This window comes from Mytilus edulis, chromosome 7, assembly GCF_963676685.1.
Source record: "Mytilus edulis chromosome 7, xbMytEdul2.2, whole genome shotgun sequence".
NCBI classification, from domain to species: domain Eukaryota; kingdom Metazoa; phylum Mollusca; class Bivalvia; order Mytilida; family Mytilidae; genus Mytilus; species Mytilus edulis.
The window spans coordinates 79,092,815-79,108,557 of NC_092350.1; the positions used below are offsets into that span (position 1 = coordinate 79,092,815).

Here is a 15,743-nt window from a genome sequence, read left to right on the forward strand (position 1 = left end):
TGAGAAAATAACCGAAGATAATGAATACGGGGACTATGTTCATGAAATTAGGGAGGGACGAGAAACTACGGAACAAGATCAGATCGAGGAATTGAATGTCTACATTGACAACGATACCACCAAACACTCGGATTATGAACAATCTGTTCCTGAAAACGAAGACAACTGTTTACCATTACCCCCTATTACAATCATTTTAGGTGCATCAAACTGTTGCCGACTCAAGATATCTGACAACAGAATACACAATGCATCTGTTTCTGGTAGTACAGCAGAAGACATTGACAAACTTTTAGTCACACTGGACAAAAGTGTTGATAAAAATTATGTGTCGAAGGTCATCTTTTGTTTGGGTACAAACGACGTCACAAGAAACATGACAGATAAAGAAATGATTTGTGTTAATATGACAAATGCTATAAATAAAGTTAAAGCAGAGTTTCCAAATGCGGATATATGCATATTCAGTATACTGCCAAGAAAGGGCAAAGGTCAAACTTTAACAAAATGTAATTTAACATCTCATTCTGTTAATTTGTATATGGAAAAGGTATGTTCAAAAGACTAAAGGCTATCTTTTATCGATCTTTGGGATGATTTTTGTCGACCAGGCATGGGTGTCAACCCCATTAAAACATTGTTTGATAAAAATGACCCATCCGGGGTACATATCAATCCAGAAGGAGCAAAACAACTTGTTTCTCTTGTCAAGAACTTTATGAGTATAGACAGATTAGGCGAATACCAAACACCAAGTGGTAAAAAGAGAACTCGAAGTTCAGCTTCAACACCAGGTTCAGGCGAGAAACAGCAATCAAAAAGACAAAACTCTTCTTTGGAAGAAACTGTTTCTAAGTAAATTATCCCGGCATATTCCTTAAACGAGCTTATGGAGAACTTTGTGTAAAATGTATATAATATATTATTATAAATTTTTATCATATAATGAAAAACTTAAAAAAAATACATGCTATTATTGTGTATGCAAAATCTTGCATTTATTGTAAATATTTTGGAAAATTATTGAACTGTATTATGTTAGTGATACAAATATGTGTATTTGTTGGTGAAATAAGTAGGCAGATAATAATTATATATGAAATATATGGTATGGGAGATAACTCTAAAAAAAAATGCATTGCAAGTGTACATGCAAATTCATTTATTGTAAATATATTGAATATAGGTTGGACTTTTATTATGTTGTATAACATAAATGAAATCGGTGAACTGTATAGCAAACTAAATATTCAGAATTTTGAAGACAATAATATAAATATATATTTTTCCCATAAAGTATGTCTATTCGTTTAGTTTCATTAAACGCAAACGGTATGGGAGATAAGTCAAAACGAAATGCATTATTTCAATGGTGTCAAAAAAAGAATTTTGATTTTATATGTTTGCAAGAAACTCATTGCACAAAATTTGTTGAAAATGAATGGAAAAAAGAATGGGGAGGTTTAAGTTTTTGGTGTAACGGGACTTCCGTTTCCAAAGGGGTAGCAATTTTAGTGAAACCAAATTTAGATATAAACATTTCTGAAAAATATAAAGATGCAGAGGGAAGGAAATTAATAGTTGAATTCAAATTAGACTCAAACGAAACTATTAGAATTTTTAATATCTACGCCCCTAATAATGGCATAGAAAGAAAACATTTCTTTAATAAGTTAAAAATAGATAAAGAAAATGATATTGTGAATTACGTTATGGGAGATTTTAATTGTTGTCTAAATAGGAAATTAGATAGAAAACATATGCCCAAACGTGAAGATGCGGGAAATTATGAACTAAAAAATTTCATTGAAAAAAATGAACTGACGGACATTTGGCGTCTCAGATATCCAAACAAAAAACAATATACATTTTCAAGGGGTCAATCATACTCGAGAATAGATTATATATTCACCAGTGAGAATATCGATTGTAGAGTAAACAATGCAAAAATTGTTTATTTTCCCTTCAGCGATCACGACGGCGTAACAATTACTATGAACATCGTCGAACCAGAAAGAGGCCCGGGTTACTGGAAAATGAACAATAGTATAATTAAAACCGACCTTTTCAAAAATACTTTTGAAACATTTTGGAAATCTTGGAAACTTAACATAAATAATTTTAAAGATAAAAAGGAGTTCTGGGATTTAACAAAAACTAAAATAAAGGACATAACAATAACGGTTTCAAAGAAACTTAGATTAAATGAAAATGAAGTTAAAAATTGGGAAGATAAATTAGAAAATCTGTTAGAAAATGATGGAACACAAAAAAATCTGAATGAGGTTGAAAAACTAAAAAAAGATATATATAAATATTACGAACAAAAAGCAGAAGCAGCACGCATAAGATCAAAAATAAATTGGTATGAAAAAGGTGAAAAATCCACAAATTATTTTTTCAGATTAGAACAAAAACGAGGAAAAGAAAAACTATGGTCAAAAATAAAAGCCGAAAATGGCACATACAAAAATAATATTAATGAAATCTTAGGCGAGCAATTAAAATATTATGAGAAACTTTTTACCTCGGGGGGTTGTAATAGAGAGGCTGGGGAAAAATTACTATATAATGTAAGTAAAACTCTATCTGAAGCAGAAAAACGGTTATGTGATAGTGAAATTACAAAAGATGAAATTTTCAAAGCAATTAAATTAATGAAAAGGGATAAATCACCAGGGGAAGATGGCATAACTGCAGAATTTTATCAGGAATATTGGTTTTTGATACAGGATGAGCTTACGCAAATATTAAAAGAAACCTTTTTTGATAAAACACTTTCCGAATCGCAGAGACTTGGAATGATAAGCCTATTATATAAAAGTGGGGAGAGGGAGGATATTAAAAACTGGCGACCTATAACATTATTAAATGTAGACTATAAAATTTGCTCAAAAATTCTGGCTGAACGTTTGAAAATAGTTCTACCATCAATTATAGAAACAGATCAAAAAGGGTTTGTTAAGGGCAGAAATATTTTTGATTCTAATAGAATGCTGCAAGATATTTTCGATTTTATAGATATGGAAGACGAGGAAGGATCAATCCTTTTTCTTGATCAAACAAAAGCTTTTGACTATGCAGAATGGGAATGGTTAGATGCATGTTTAGAAAAATTTCAATTTGGGGAAAATTTTCGGGAATGGGTTAAAATGTTACTAAAAAATGCTAAAACTTGTTTAATGACTAACGGTTTTCAATCAAGATACGTCCCAATTTCTAGATCAATCCGTCAGGGCTGTCCAATATCGCCGATGCTTTACATTTTACAAGCAGAGCCGATGGCAGCCACAATTAGGGCTAATCCGAAAATTCAAGGAATAAATTTACCCCACCCTGACATAGAAAATGAAAAGAAAGAGGTTAAGATTAACATGTTTGCAGACGATACACAATTTTTTAATAGAACAGAGGAATCAATAGAGGAAACATTCAAGGTTTTAGAAATATATGAGAAAGCATCGGGTGCTAAGATAAATTATGAAAAGACTGTAGGGGTATATTTGGGTCGTTGGAAAAATAAAACACCAAAATATAAAAAAATTAGGTGGTCTAGCGAACCAATTAAAGCATTGGGAGTCATGCATGGATATAGTGTTGATATAGAAGCTATATGGTTAGAAAAAATAAAGAAGATTAAGGCGTGTCTTGAGGTTTGGAAATCTCGTGACCTAACATTGAAGGGCAGAGTCTTAATATTAAAATCATTGATCATTTCTAAAATAGGGTTCGAAATCGAAATGCGAGGTATACCTGAAAAATATAAAAAAAGAAATAAACAATGTCATGTGGAATTTTATATGGGAGGGGAAAGTAAATTTAATTAAAAGGGACGTGTGTTGCTTACCGTTAGAAGAAGGGGGGATTGGTATGATCAATATAGACTCGTTCATTAAATCCAAACAAATCAAAAGTATGCAAAAGATTTTAAGATCAAAAACCGATAACTGGAACACAATAGCCAAATGGTGGCTACAGAAGTTTGATATCAAATATAATTGTAATAATTTTTTAGCAAAGTGTTCGGACTTACGAGGATTGCAAATGGAAAATTTTCCAAAATACTATCTTGAGTTAATTAAAACGTGGTCAAAATTTTTAAGTATACAAAGTCCAATAAATAAAAACGATATCCTAAACCAACAACTTTTTGGAAACTTAAAAATTCAATACAATAAAAAACCTATTTTTTTCGTTAACTTCGGAAAAAGTGGAATTCATACAATAAAAGATATTTGGGATGAAGAAACGGAAAACATCAAAAGCGACAACTTTATATACAATACTCTTAAAGATAAGAGAAACTGGATCTCGGAATGGGCAAGGCTGAAATTAGCTATTCCTAAATTGTTCAAGGACAGACTAAAAAACGTCCACGTTGATCCAGAACCCCCCAAAAATGGTTATTATATTAAAAATACATTTGAATTTTACGATAAACAGAATAAAGTAGTAATCCCAAGTGAGATATCTTTGAAATTAATCCAATATTCGTTAAATTTAGATATAGTTCCAAACTGTCAAATAAAATGGAATATTCAGTATAATTCGGAATTACCGTGGAAAAAGATCTGGATAAATTTAAATAAAAGTATGTCCTCTAGGAAAGCAAATCAAATTAGCTGGAAAATTGTTCATAACATTATCTATACGGAGCAAAAACTATTTAGAATGGGCAAATCAAATAATGGCAAATGCCGTTTTTGTAAAACAGAAAACGAAACTCTCACACACCTTTTTCACAACTGTAACATTATAATGGTTGTTTGGGAACACATTTTTGATGCGCTTAAAACATATAATGTACCAAATAACACAGTATATATTCCATTGAGCGAAGAACTTATCATGCTAGGAATGTACGATTACAACAAAAAGTACAATGTCATAACTAATACGATTATGAATACAGTTAAATGGATTATTTGGAAATGTAGGAATATAATCAAATATCAGTCTAAAAGTTTTACTTCCAGTCAATTGATAGCATATGCAAAACGGGAACTGGGAAGTTTAATTGAATCTATGGACAAATCATTATCATCCAAAAAAGAAAATTTTGCAGCTGAAATAAAACTTATAATAAATCTTATACATTAGTAAGTGACGAAATAATTTGTACTTACTTTCTTTTCCTTTTTAGAACATAATACATCCAACGATAGAAATATACAATACACGCATTTACAAGGTCGAGCATGTGACCTATAAAACCACTGACCGACACATAACAATGTAATCCAGGTGTTAAAAGTACAAAAAAATAAATGCCAATTATATAAGTAAAGGTAAATTATTGTGTAGATTGTAGTGTGTTTTGGGGGACTTTTAATGTATTTTATTTACTGTAGAATATTGTGAACATTTTATACGCAAACTCAATCTGTGTAATTAATATGAATGTATAACTTATGTATGGAAAAAAATATTAAATAGATTTTTTTTTTATGATAGAGTCTACCGTTTATCCCTGGACGTTGGATCATTGTAAACACAGGGCCCCTTGTGTATTCTTCCCTGAGTTATACAAGGAAAATGTAATCAGGTGATTTTCAATAAATGTATTTCAAGTCTTAAAAAAAAAAAAAAAAAAAAACTTGCAAAGATAATAATATTTATTCAGGGTTTCTTATAGGCAAAAACCGAAGATTTTTTGTGTGTGTGTGTGTGTGTCGTTTTTATGAGTAAACTATTTTCCAACAGATTTATCTCGTTTGATCTTCAGTTTTACTGTTTGACAGTTTGTTACAACCGTGACTGTTTAAAGTTGGGAAAGGGCTTGGGTGCCCGAACACAAACTGTATGTGCCTGTCAAAAATCAGGAGTCTGTAACTCAGTGATTGTCGTTTGATGCTGAATAACAGATTTGTTTTCGTATTTTTTAATAAAGAGTTTAATAGCGCGCGTTGCGGGAAGATAGTTTACGATTTGCATCGAAATTTTCAGCTACTTTTGTGTTGGTATTCTAAAACCAGTGTAGATGACATGTTTCTATGACAACCAATACCGGCAACTGTATACGGAGTACTTGACATATGTTTCTATGACAACCAATCATGACTCAGTAAAACAGGGTACATGACATATGTTTCTATGACAACCATACTAGATACTAAATATATGGTACATGGCATATGTTTCTATAACAACAATTGCAAGATTGTGACCCCACGGATCGTGACATTTTCTATGAAACCCAATACCAAACACTGTATACAGAGTACACGACACATATCTCTATGACAACCATACTAGATACTTAATACAGGGTACGTGACAAATATGTTTCCGTGACGACCTTCGACGGTTTTCTTTGTTCATCTCGTGTCTACAGAAAAGACGTGAAACAACAAAACAGAATTGCTTAACATGTCTCGTAAGTCAGCTGTATAAAATGGAGTTTTACTTAATTGAGTATAATTATTCTGGTTACAAGCTCAAAATGAGCGTTTTTCGACTTTGAAGGATTGTCACTGTGCAAGGGTAGAATTCTTTTGGTGTGGATTTTTTTCAAAGCAAGGGATCTAATTTTTAGTCGTATCATCACGACACTTAATCTTTGTATACAATACGTTTATGTTGAACGGGAATTCAATTAATCTCCGTTTGATTCGGTCAAAATGTAGGGAAGTCATTATGTACAATGTAGCACGTGTTTTATTGTTCAAGTTTTTTTGAGTTGACTACTAGGCGCAGATCCACTTTACCATGTTGGAGGACCCATCACTCTTAGTGGTGGATTTGAACAAGTCCTTCCGATGTCACCTGTTACAAGACAGAACTATATGTTATACTGTAATTATGCCGCCAAATCTCTCTAGCAGTAACAGTTATCTATGTGTAAGATATAGACCTTTCGCTCACTAGCTTTAAATTCAGTTTACTGGTCAAATATTCGTGTATATAATCTATAGATGCGACAATGTAAACAAAAGTTATTTTACAACTGATTGGGGACTTTCCTTTTTTAATTTTCCTTGGAGTTCAGTATTTTTGTGATTTTACTTTTCAGTACATATATATTAACATATATCTTATTTCAATCTGTAAAAATAAGAATGTAATTTGAACTCATTTTACAATCGATTTAATGCAGTTTTCATCAATACACTCTGAGAAATGATATGGTAGCCTTCTATATAGATTTTCATAGAATTTTCTGAAGCTTGTTTTTTTAAATTACAAAAGAAAGATTTTTGTTAAAATACAAAAAAAAAAACACCATTAAAATATTCGGCCTGTGAAACTAGCCCACTGTCAAGCCATACTAACTTTGGTTCCTTTGCATACTCAAATATTGAAGAAAACAAATATGGTAGTAAAGCTTAAAACGTTTGACATCACAATCATGGAACTTTGATTTTTGCAAAAATGAACCAGATTTCATTTGGAATGATATACTGATAAGAACCGAAAAGCCTTGCCCAAAAAACAACGTTTTACAAGGATGGAGACGAATACAACATATAGTTTAAAAGTAGTCTAAGGTTGTCCTACTGTGGTGTATAAATGGTTATCTAATTTCATTGTCGTTGGGGTTAATGTTCGACACAATAACCGATTTTTTTTGTTATAATGCCGTTTTTGTATACTGATCAAGTTCACATTATGTCAGCGGAATACAATACACATTTTAATGTCCTATATATCGTACCGTAATTAGTCGTCCCGCAGTGCACTAATTACATAAATTCATTTGTACTGATGAATCACGTCAACAAATAAGTATTACGCCTTAAAAAGTAATACTATTGGTTATATCGATCCAGGTCAAAATGTAGGACAGTCATCAAATAGAATGTTGTTTTGTAAAACAAATCATAGTACACATTTTCCAAATCTACTCTATATCAATATGTTTAAACTAAACTGACCGCAGTAAAGCGAAAATGATTTTTTTTTTTAAATCATTTAGTATTTTTTTTGTAAATAGTAGCGATTAACGTTAAATCGCTTTTGAATTGAGTATTATAAATAAAATAATTTTCACTATTGGTAGCTGTGATTTTGAATTTCATATCATGATATTGCAAAGGTAAAATTTTTGCGTTTTGTTTACGGTTACCAGGACCCACGGTGCTTTTAATAGTAAATATAACAAGTTGAATTATATAGACCATATCACATATAAATGGAAGAGTGAACACACATTTATTCAATTGGTAAACACATTTTAATCATAGTTTCTACAACTTCTTCACGTAAAGGTAACTTATATTTTCATTTATTTCGTTTTAAAAAAAATCATAAATATCATTTTAGGAGAATCGAAGGAAAAGTTATAACATTTTATTATACAAGTGATAATGTTATAGTAATATTTCTTAAAAGATATACAGCGGAAAATTGCGAAAAAGGATCATTAAAAAAAATCGAAATTCATGTGAGTGAAAGGATCAAATAGAATACACTTTAATCATAGCTTCTGTAAATTCTATCAGTATTCTAACAGTATTCTAATCCCGTGGAAACAGTATTGCTAATTATTTCTTTCACCTAGTTGGAACGTTTAAAGGAACTTCTATTTCATGACGTCATCATTCATTCACATAATTAATCCAGCGACCTACATTTTGACCGGCGACTTTTCCCACAGCTAAAACAAAAATGTTATTTAATTCTTGTAAAAACTAAGGATATAATTGATTCGATTTCATTACTATCGAGACAAAGGTTAGTACTATTTAATAATCTATATTTTCAGACAGGACAATAGTTAATATTAATGTTTTTTGGGCAGTTTATGGTTATTATCTCAAATATTATTGAAGATAAAGATAAACTGTAACACAGCAAAACTGTTTCGGAAAGTAAGACATACAAAAAAGTGAACATATAAAATAAAACCGGATTTATTGCCCTTGAAGGACAATTTTACACTATTTGTACATCATGTAACTGAAATTCGGTACCTATAGTTATATAAATATTTAAGAACGAATAACATCTACAAATTATATACAAATCAGGAGAAAAATTTCCAGAGTTCATTTCGTAACTTATTTTAAAGGTTAACTTTCAAATGAATTGATTAATAATTGACTATAAAAAGTCTATATAAAAATCTACCAACCAATAAACTTAATAGGTATTGGATCATCAAAATTGACAATACTACAAAACAGGAAAAATTATATAAGTCTAAAAGATTGTGTAACAATACCGATAAATAGATGGAAAACAAAACACTAAAAAGTGTTGAATATCATCGCACAAAGATGGAAAAGCTGAACAGATGATATAAATTATACAATAATTGCAAATATTTCGGCTCAACAAATGGCCTTCATCAGTGTGAAAAGTTTTAACAATACTGAAAGATAATGGAAAAGGTGTAAAAATATATCAGTAATAATACAGGTAAGTTTTGGTCGATTGATTTTAATCCAAAATCTTGAATATTGATTCCCTCTGGATGGAGGACACCCAGTTCTTTAATCCAAAACTTCTCCCGATTCTCTCTTTGCCTATTTTGTCATGTACAATCCTGTTCGATCACAAGGATCTTCATGTGTTCAAAATCTTTCAGATTGTGATCTGGTAACCTGAAGTGTTGGCTGACAGGAATATACGTTTTTTTTTGTGAGGTCACTCCTGTGGCCATTAAGGCGTTTGAGAAATGACTGCATAGATTCACCGACATATTGGAGACCACATATAGGACACTCAAGAACGTAAATTACGTTTGAGCTTTTGCAGTTGACATTGCAGAAGATCTTGTATGTCTTTTCTGTGGTCTTACTATGAAATGTTGATGAATGCTGCAATTGGTTGCCACATTTGCAGCACTTATCCCCACAAGGCTGGCAATTACCTACAATATGGTTAGGTTTGGAAAGGTCAGCACGGACAAGTATATTTCTCAGGATGTTAGGTTGTTTAAAGGCTATCATGGGAGGCTCAGGAAAGATTTTTGATAACTTAAAATGTTTCTCGATTGCTCTCCAATGATCACGAATGGTCTTGAAACTATTTCTCAGGCATGGATGGTAAGTGAGCACACATGGGATTCTTTTACTTTACTGTTTTTCTTTGTAAGTTATCAGACTGCTTCTGGGGATGGATTCCGCTTTTCGAAAACTATTTTTGATGTTTTTGTGTTTATATCCCCTTCTTTTCAAATGTCCTTTGAGCTTTTAGCAGTGTCTTCAGAGGAGCAGATTCGCCTTATTCTGAGAGCTTGGCTGTATGGAATGCTCTTCGTGCAGTGTGGAGGATGGCAACTTTCAGGCGACAAGTATTGATGAGTATCTGTAGGTTTAGAGTATATATCTGTGTTTATTATACCTACAGAGAAGGTGCTAGATGTATCAAGGAAGTTTATGGTGGAATAAGATGTTTTATTTGTGAATTTAATGGTAGGGTGTTGATTGTTAGCATTTGTTATAAAAGTTTGTAATTCTTGGTCTCCCATGTCCTATTTCATGTCAACGTCATCAATGAATCGATACCAGGAAAGCTTTTTTTCGATGGAGCACTCGATCAGTTGCTTTTTAACTTTACCCATGAATATATGGGCATAAGATGGAGCCATGTTTGTACCCATGGCATTGTCACAATGGATGTCACCTCCCTCTATACGAATATTCCCCATGCGGATGGCATTTAAGCATGTAGAGAAGTTTGGGACTCTCGATCTCTTAAAATTCCACCTACTGACTGCTTAGTAGAAATGCTTACTATGGTATTGAAAAAGAACAACTTCACATTCCAAGGAGAACACTATTTATAGACAAATGGCACTGTTATGGGTACAAAAATTGTATATATATAGTGATATGTAGATCATACATTACCAAAAACAATAAACAGTTCAAACGTAAATGCAATTTAATACTAGTATATGATATTTTAAAAAAGAGGATATTTTTTACAAATAAATCTAGCAAAATTATGACCCATGTATTTGGCACATCCCCGTACACCTATTAATAGGTAGTGACCCTCGTGGAAAATGAAAGCTTACACAGGGCGAAAATCATGATATCAGTATGAAGAGCATTTATTTTCATTCAGATATTAATAAGAGTTGGCGACACATTTTTTTTTCAGAAAAAAAAATCCCGCAAAATAAAGACACTCTGCTGGGTGTCGTGAAATTATATTATTTAATACCACACATTCTGAAGAAAAAAAACTCAATTGATGATTTTCAAAATTTATAAATAATTTTTAAAATAAAACCACTGTGTCGTTAATTCTTTGAGTTTAGAAAGGTCAATGGCCCATGGTTCACATGGTTGTCTACCATGTGTGAAAGTACGACCGATGGCCATGATTAAATCTCTTCAGTACGAGCTTCAGTAGTGTTGACAATATAATGCTTCCATAGTAGCATATACATAAGGATCAATAAACATTGAATTTCGATCAGAAAATCATTTGTAGATCAAATGAAATGTGTTGAATAATTATTTATTTGAGTTAATAAATACACTATGATTTCTAGCGAAGACAGGAAATACTATATAAAATAATCGACCATATCTTTTACATCGATGAATTTTATGAATGACATTTAAATGAAAATCCGACGAATTCAATTTAAATGAATTGACTTTTTTCTTTAAATCAAACATTTTTTTCGTATACTATTTAGACCAATATTATTTGCAATGAGCAATTAAGAATTGTAGTCTATCTAATTTATATTGTGGTTTGTCAAGTTATATTTGTCAGAGGTCTCAATTATTTTAAACGTAACCGTTATAATAGGAAAAGATATACCATGATTCGTCAAAATCAGTTAATTTTAAAATCGCCATGGAAAAATAAACTCTATGTTTCCTTGTGAGGTTTTTGTGGACTTTATTCCCTTTTTTTAACATGGTGGAGTCCGACTTATGGATTTTAAACACCCTAGGCCATGTGCACCGTTTCCTCGTTTAAAAGAATAAAAGAACATGCATTACATCTTAAATTAAAATCAAGCAATTTGCTTAAATATTCTTGAAGCAGTCAGGCTTTCTTTTTAAAAGTAAACGGATGTTTGTGAACCTAATTTTGGATATAATGCAATCAAACAATTTTGTTAAACGATGATCTTTTTTTATATATATTTCTTATTTATATATCTTTATATAATAGTAACAAAAAATGGCAAACGCGAAGTTTACTACATGTATCGTTAACATAATAAGCGGTAGAAAAATACCGTATACATCATTTTAGTATGGCATAGTATAAATATTTTTATTTAATTGGTATATTTCTTCATTTAAATGTCATATTTGTTTTTATCTAAATGATATACTTTTTCATTTAAATGAGATATTTCATAAGACAGTCCTCAGATTGTCCTTTAATTGTCCTAAGATTAATCCTAGGACACTTTCGATGACACGGCCCTGTATTTGTTTGGATGAGAAAAATGGTACTTTCCAAAAAATGTCTATATATATTTAGAATTTTTTCTCTCTATCGGTGTCTTTGACCTTTATGAATTACTTGTTCCGATGTGTTCGCTAGCAAGCTATAAGGGCTACACAAATGACTACTGTAAAACATTTTAAACAGGAAACTAACGGTATCATCTATAAATAATACGAAAACTGATAAATACCAATTAACAGCACCAACAAACGACAACCACTGAATAACAGACTCCTGGTTGTTATCAAATTTCGATACATTTCAAACATATTCCGCATTTAGAGGTCCTCGGTATGTGTGCAGATATGGCATACCGTAATAATAAACTTCCAAAATTAATATAAAAAAACAAACTTAGACTCATTTGGATGGATTAGTGTTTATGTAGAAACCTGATATACTGTAAAAGCACAAATTTTCGTGGGGGATTTAATTTCGTTTATTTCGTGGATAAGAATTATTCACGAAATTAAAACACCAACGAAAATTTAACTGTAGATTTACATTATTTTATGATCTGACTAAATCTTATTGACATTATATGATTGATGAACATCAATGCAGACAATGAAATAAATAGGTTAATTGATTAGACAGTAATTAATAATCACCAAAAACTGTCAATCAATGTCATTTGACAGTCTAATGCGTCTGTAATGCCCTCAAGTTGTAATACATATATTGCACAATCATTGTCCTTGGATAAAACATCAAAGGTGTGTAACAGCCAATTAACGTGTGCAGGTTACAACACTTGATTAGTGCTCACTGTTACTATGAAATGCAATTATTGATTTTTCCCAACGGCAAAAGTTCACATCAGTTTTATTGAGTATTGTCAATTATAAAGTGACATTTGTATAATTTTTTTCTAAACTTAAAAACCACGAAAATTAATCCCCACGAACTTACTTTTGGATACAAAACCACGAAATTTTAACCCCACGAAAATTAATGTTTATACAGTAGATGTCTGCATAGTAATGTCATCTATTATCTTTATTTCAGTTGTTGCAGAAATGATAGTGACGGCAAAAGAGATGTCAGCACTTTGTGCATGTGGGACAGTGTTAATTATCCTATGCATCATACATGTGATTCCCTCATTAAGAAATAATGACCAATCACAATTAAAAGAAGAATGCCGAGAAACAGACTTACGAAAGAGAGATGATATTTCACAGATTCCACGCCACATTCATCAAATTTATTTTGACATTAACAAAGACGGTCAAGCACATCTACAGAAATACCAATTTGCCCAACAGACCTGGTCAAAATTGTGTCCTGACTTCAAGTATACTCTCTGGAACCAATCTATGGTTGATGATTTAATAAAAAAATATTACCCAGGGATTTTCAAATTATACTCAAACCTTCCAGCATGGATAAGTAAAATCAACGTGGGAAAATTCACGATCATTCATCATTATGGTGGAATATATGCTGACAATGATATAGAATGTCTTCAAAATATAAAGTCGCTTCTTCAAAACGTCTACAATCAAAATCAACAAGCTGTTTTTAAAAGTGGCGATAATTTCGATAGGTTTGCAATTGACTTCTTTGCTGCGACCGCCAATCATCCGCTTCTAGAACATGTCATAGCTGGTTTACCTTATGCTAAAAGAAAATACTTGCTTCCATATTTGAATAATATGCTCACTACAGGAACAGCTTATTTCAATATACGTTTCAAAAGTTTCAAAAACAAATGTGAGGTATCAGCGTTACCTTATAGTAACGAATACATAGTACATCACCGAGCGTCATCATGGCATAGCTGGGACGGTAAAATTATATATGTTGTTTGGTTCAAGCGCGGAGTCCTAATGAAAACACTATCTTTACTAATTTTTGCTATTATTGTGTACATACTTTATAGGAACAGAAATTCAAGTAAAATAATCTTGATTAGGCAGCAATAATGCAGGAAAGAGAAATACACCAACCTTATTGACAGTTTTTCTAACAAAGAGGGATATTGATTGAGTGAACACTAGTAAGGAACATTGATAAGGGGAACACTATGATCATAAGAAAGCTGCAGTCATATTGTTGACTTATTCTTCATAGTTGAAGGTGGTAAACAACGACTTATAAGAAGAAGACCAACCCAAAGAGTGTCCATGACATCAACAGAACAGTAAACACCAGCTGATGTTGAGAGAGTAATTATGTGAACTTTATGCACCAATGGCAGACCATATACATGAACAATGATAAATGTGAATATGCATTGCTTTGAAATGCAAATAACAATATTAAGCACTTGGAACAATTAAAGTTTAAACATGTTCATACATTTGATATTTTACCTGGTTTTGAAATTGTTTAAGCAACAGCAATACCATTCCAACAGAACAGATTCAAAACACAATAATTCAAAACAATCAAATTGCTAAAATGCTACCTACTTGCAAAAGTGATCAGATAACGCTAAAAAGTTTAATTGGTTTTCATTGGTCTGTTATTATCGCTTACTTTGACTTATTTTTATGTTTTACCATGAATAGGTTTCGAAGGGATAGAACTAAACAATAATATCTCGTAAACGTATTATTGAGCTATAAGTGTTTATGCTTATGTTTCGTACACTAGCTTATAGTTGTTTTACTTACGGCAAGTCGTCACAGCTGGATAGTTGTCTCATTGGCAATCATACACCATCTGCTTATTTTTCATCGTTACTTTATATATTTTTCTGACATTGTTTATACGATATGTTATTTATTTGAAAACCAATAAAGTTTACATGTATCAATAAATATTTTGGTATTTATCACGTAGTACAATTTAGTAATGCATACATTAAGAAGGAATCTTTGAGTGTAAAATAATAATTAAAACGTAAAAACATACCGAGGCATGATATACACCTTCAATAATTACGATTTTTTTCGGAAATTTATTAGTACTTTCTAATTTTATTATGCTATTTTAGAGAATTTGAACTGGACACTTTGTCAGGATGGGTTAAACGGCGGAGGACATTTGAGCGCATTGATAGGACATTTTAGCGAAACAAAATTAGGACGTTTTAGTGCCAAAGTAGAACCCATTTGAACGCCAGATCTTTAACCCATTTTAGCGAAAATTATAATTGTCAAAGCCCATTTTAGCGAAATATTTTAACCCTTTTTAGTAAATAAACATATATTATAAAACAATATAAAACATGTCCATTAGAATACAGCACTAATAGACTGACTCAAGACAGCAAAACATAAAACAATATAAAACTTTTCAAGTAAAATACAGCACTTAAAGTCTAAAAGTTAACAGCTCTTCTATAAAAGCATGTAAATCAAACTATTGATCACCTTGCTTGCTATGTTTGTTTGGCTGTTTGTAAACAACAGGTAGGTAGT

The 15,743-nt window shown here is 31.5% G+C and overlaps 1 protein-coding gene across 1 annotated transcript; it reads left to right on the top strand.

The window, feature by feature from the left end:
* Window positions 1-8,144: 8,144 nt before the first annotated feature.
* On the top strand, window positions 8,145-14,669 carry LOC139482286 (uncharacterized). Its single transcript, XM_071266083.1, has 2 exons — window positions 8,145-8,207; window positions 13,381-14,669. The coding sequence occupies exon 2, from the start codon at window positions 13,392-13,394 to the stop codon at window positions 14,298-14,300; it is 909 nt and encodes a 302-aa protein (XP_071122184.1). The 5' UTR covers window positions 8,145-8,207; window positions 13,381-13,391; the 3' UTR covers window positions 14,301-14,669.
* The last annotated feature ends 1,074 nt before the right edge of the window (window positions 14,670-15,743 follow it).

What these genes read in the sequence shown, in the direction of transcription:
- LOC139482286 (XM_071266083.1), top strand. Translation starts at nt 13,392, where the DNA reads ATGATAGTGACGGCAAAAGAGATGTCAGCACTTTGTGCATGTGGGACA.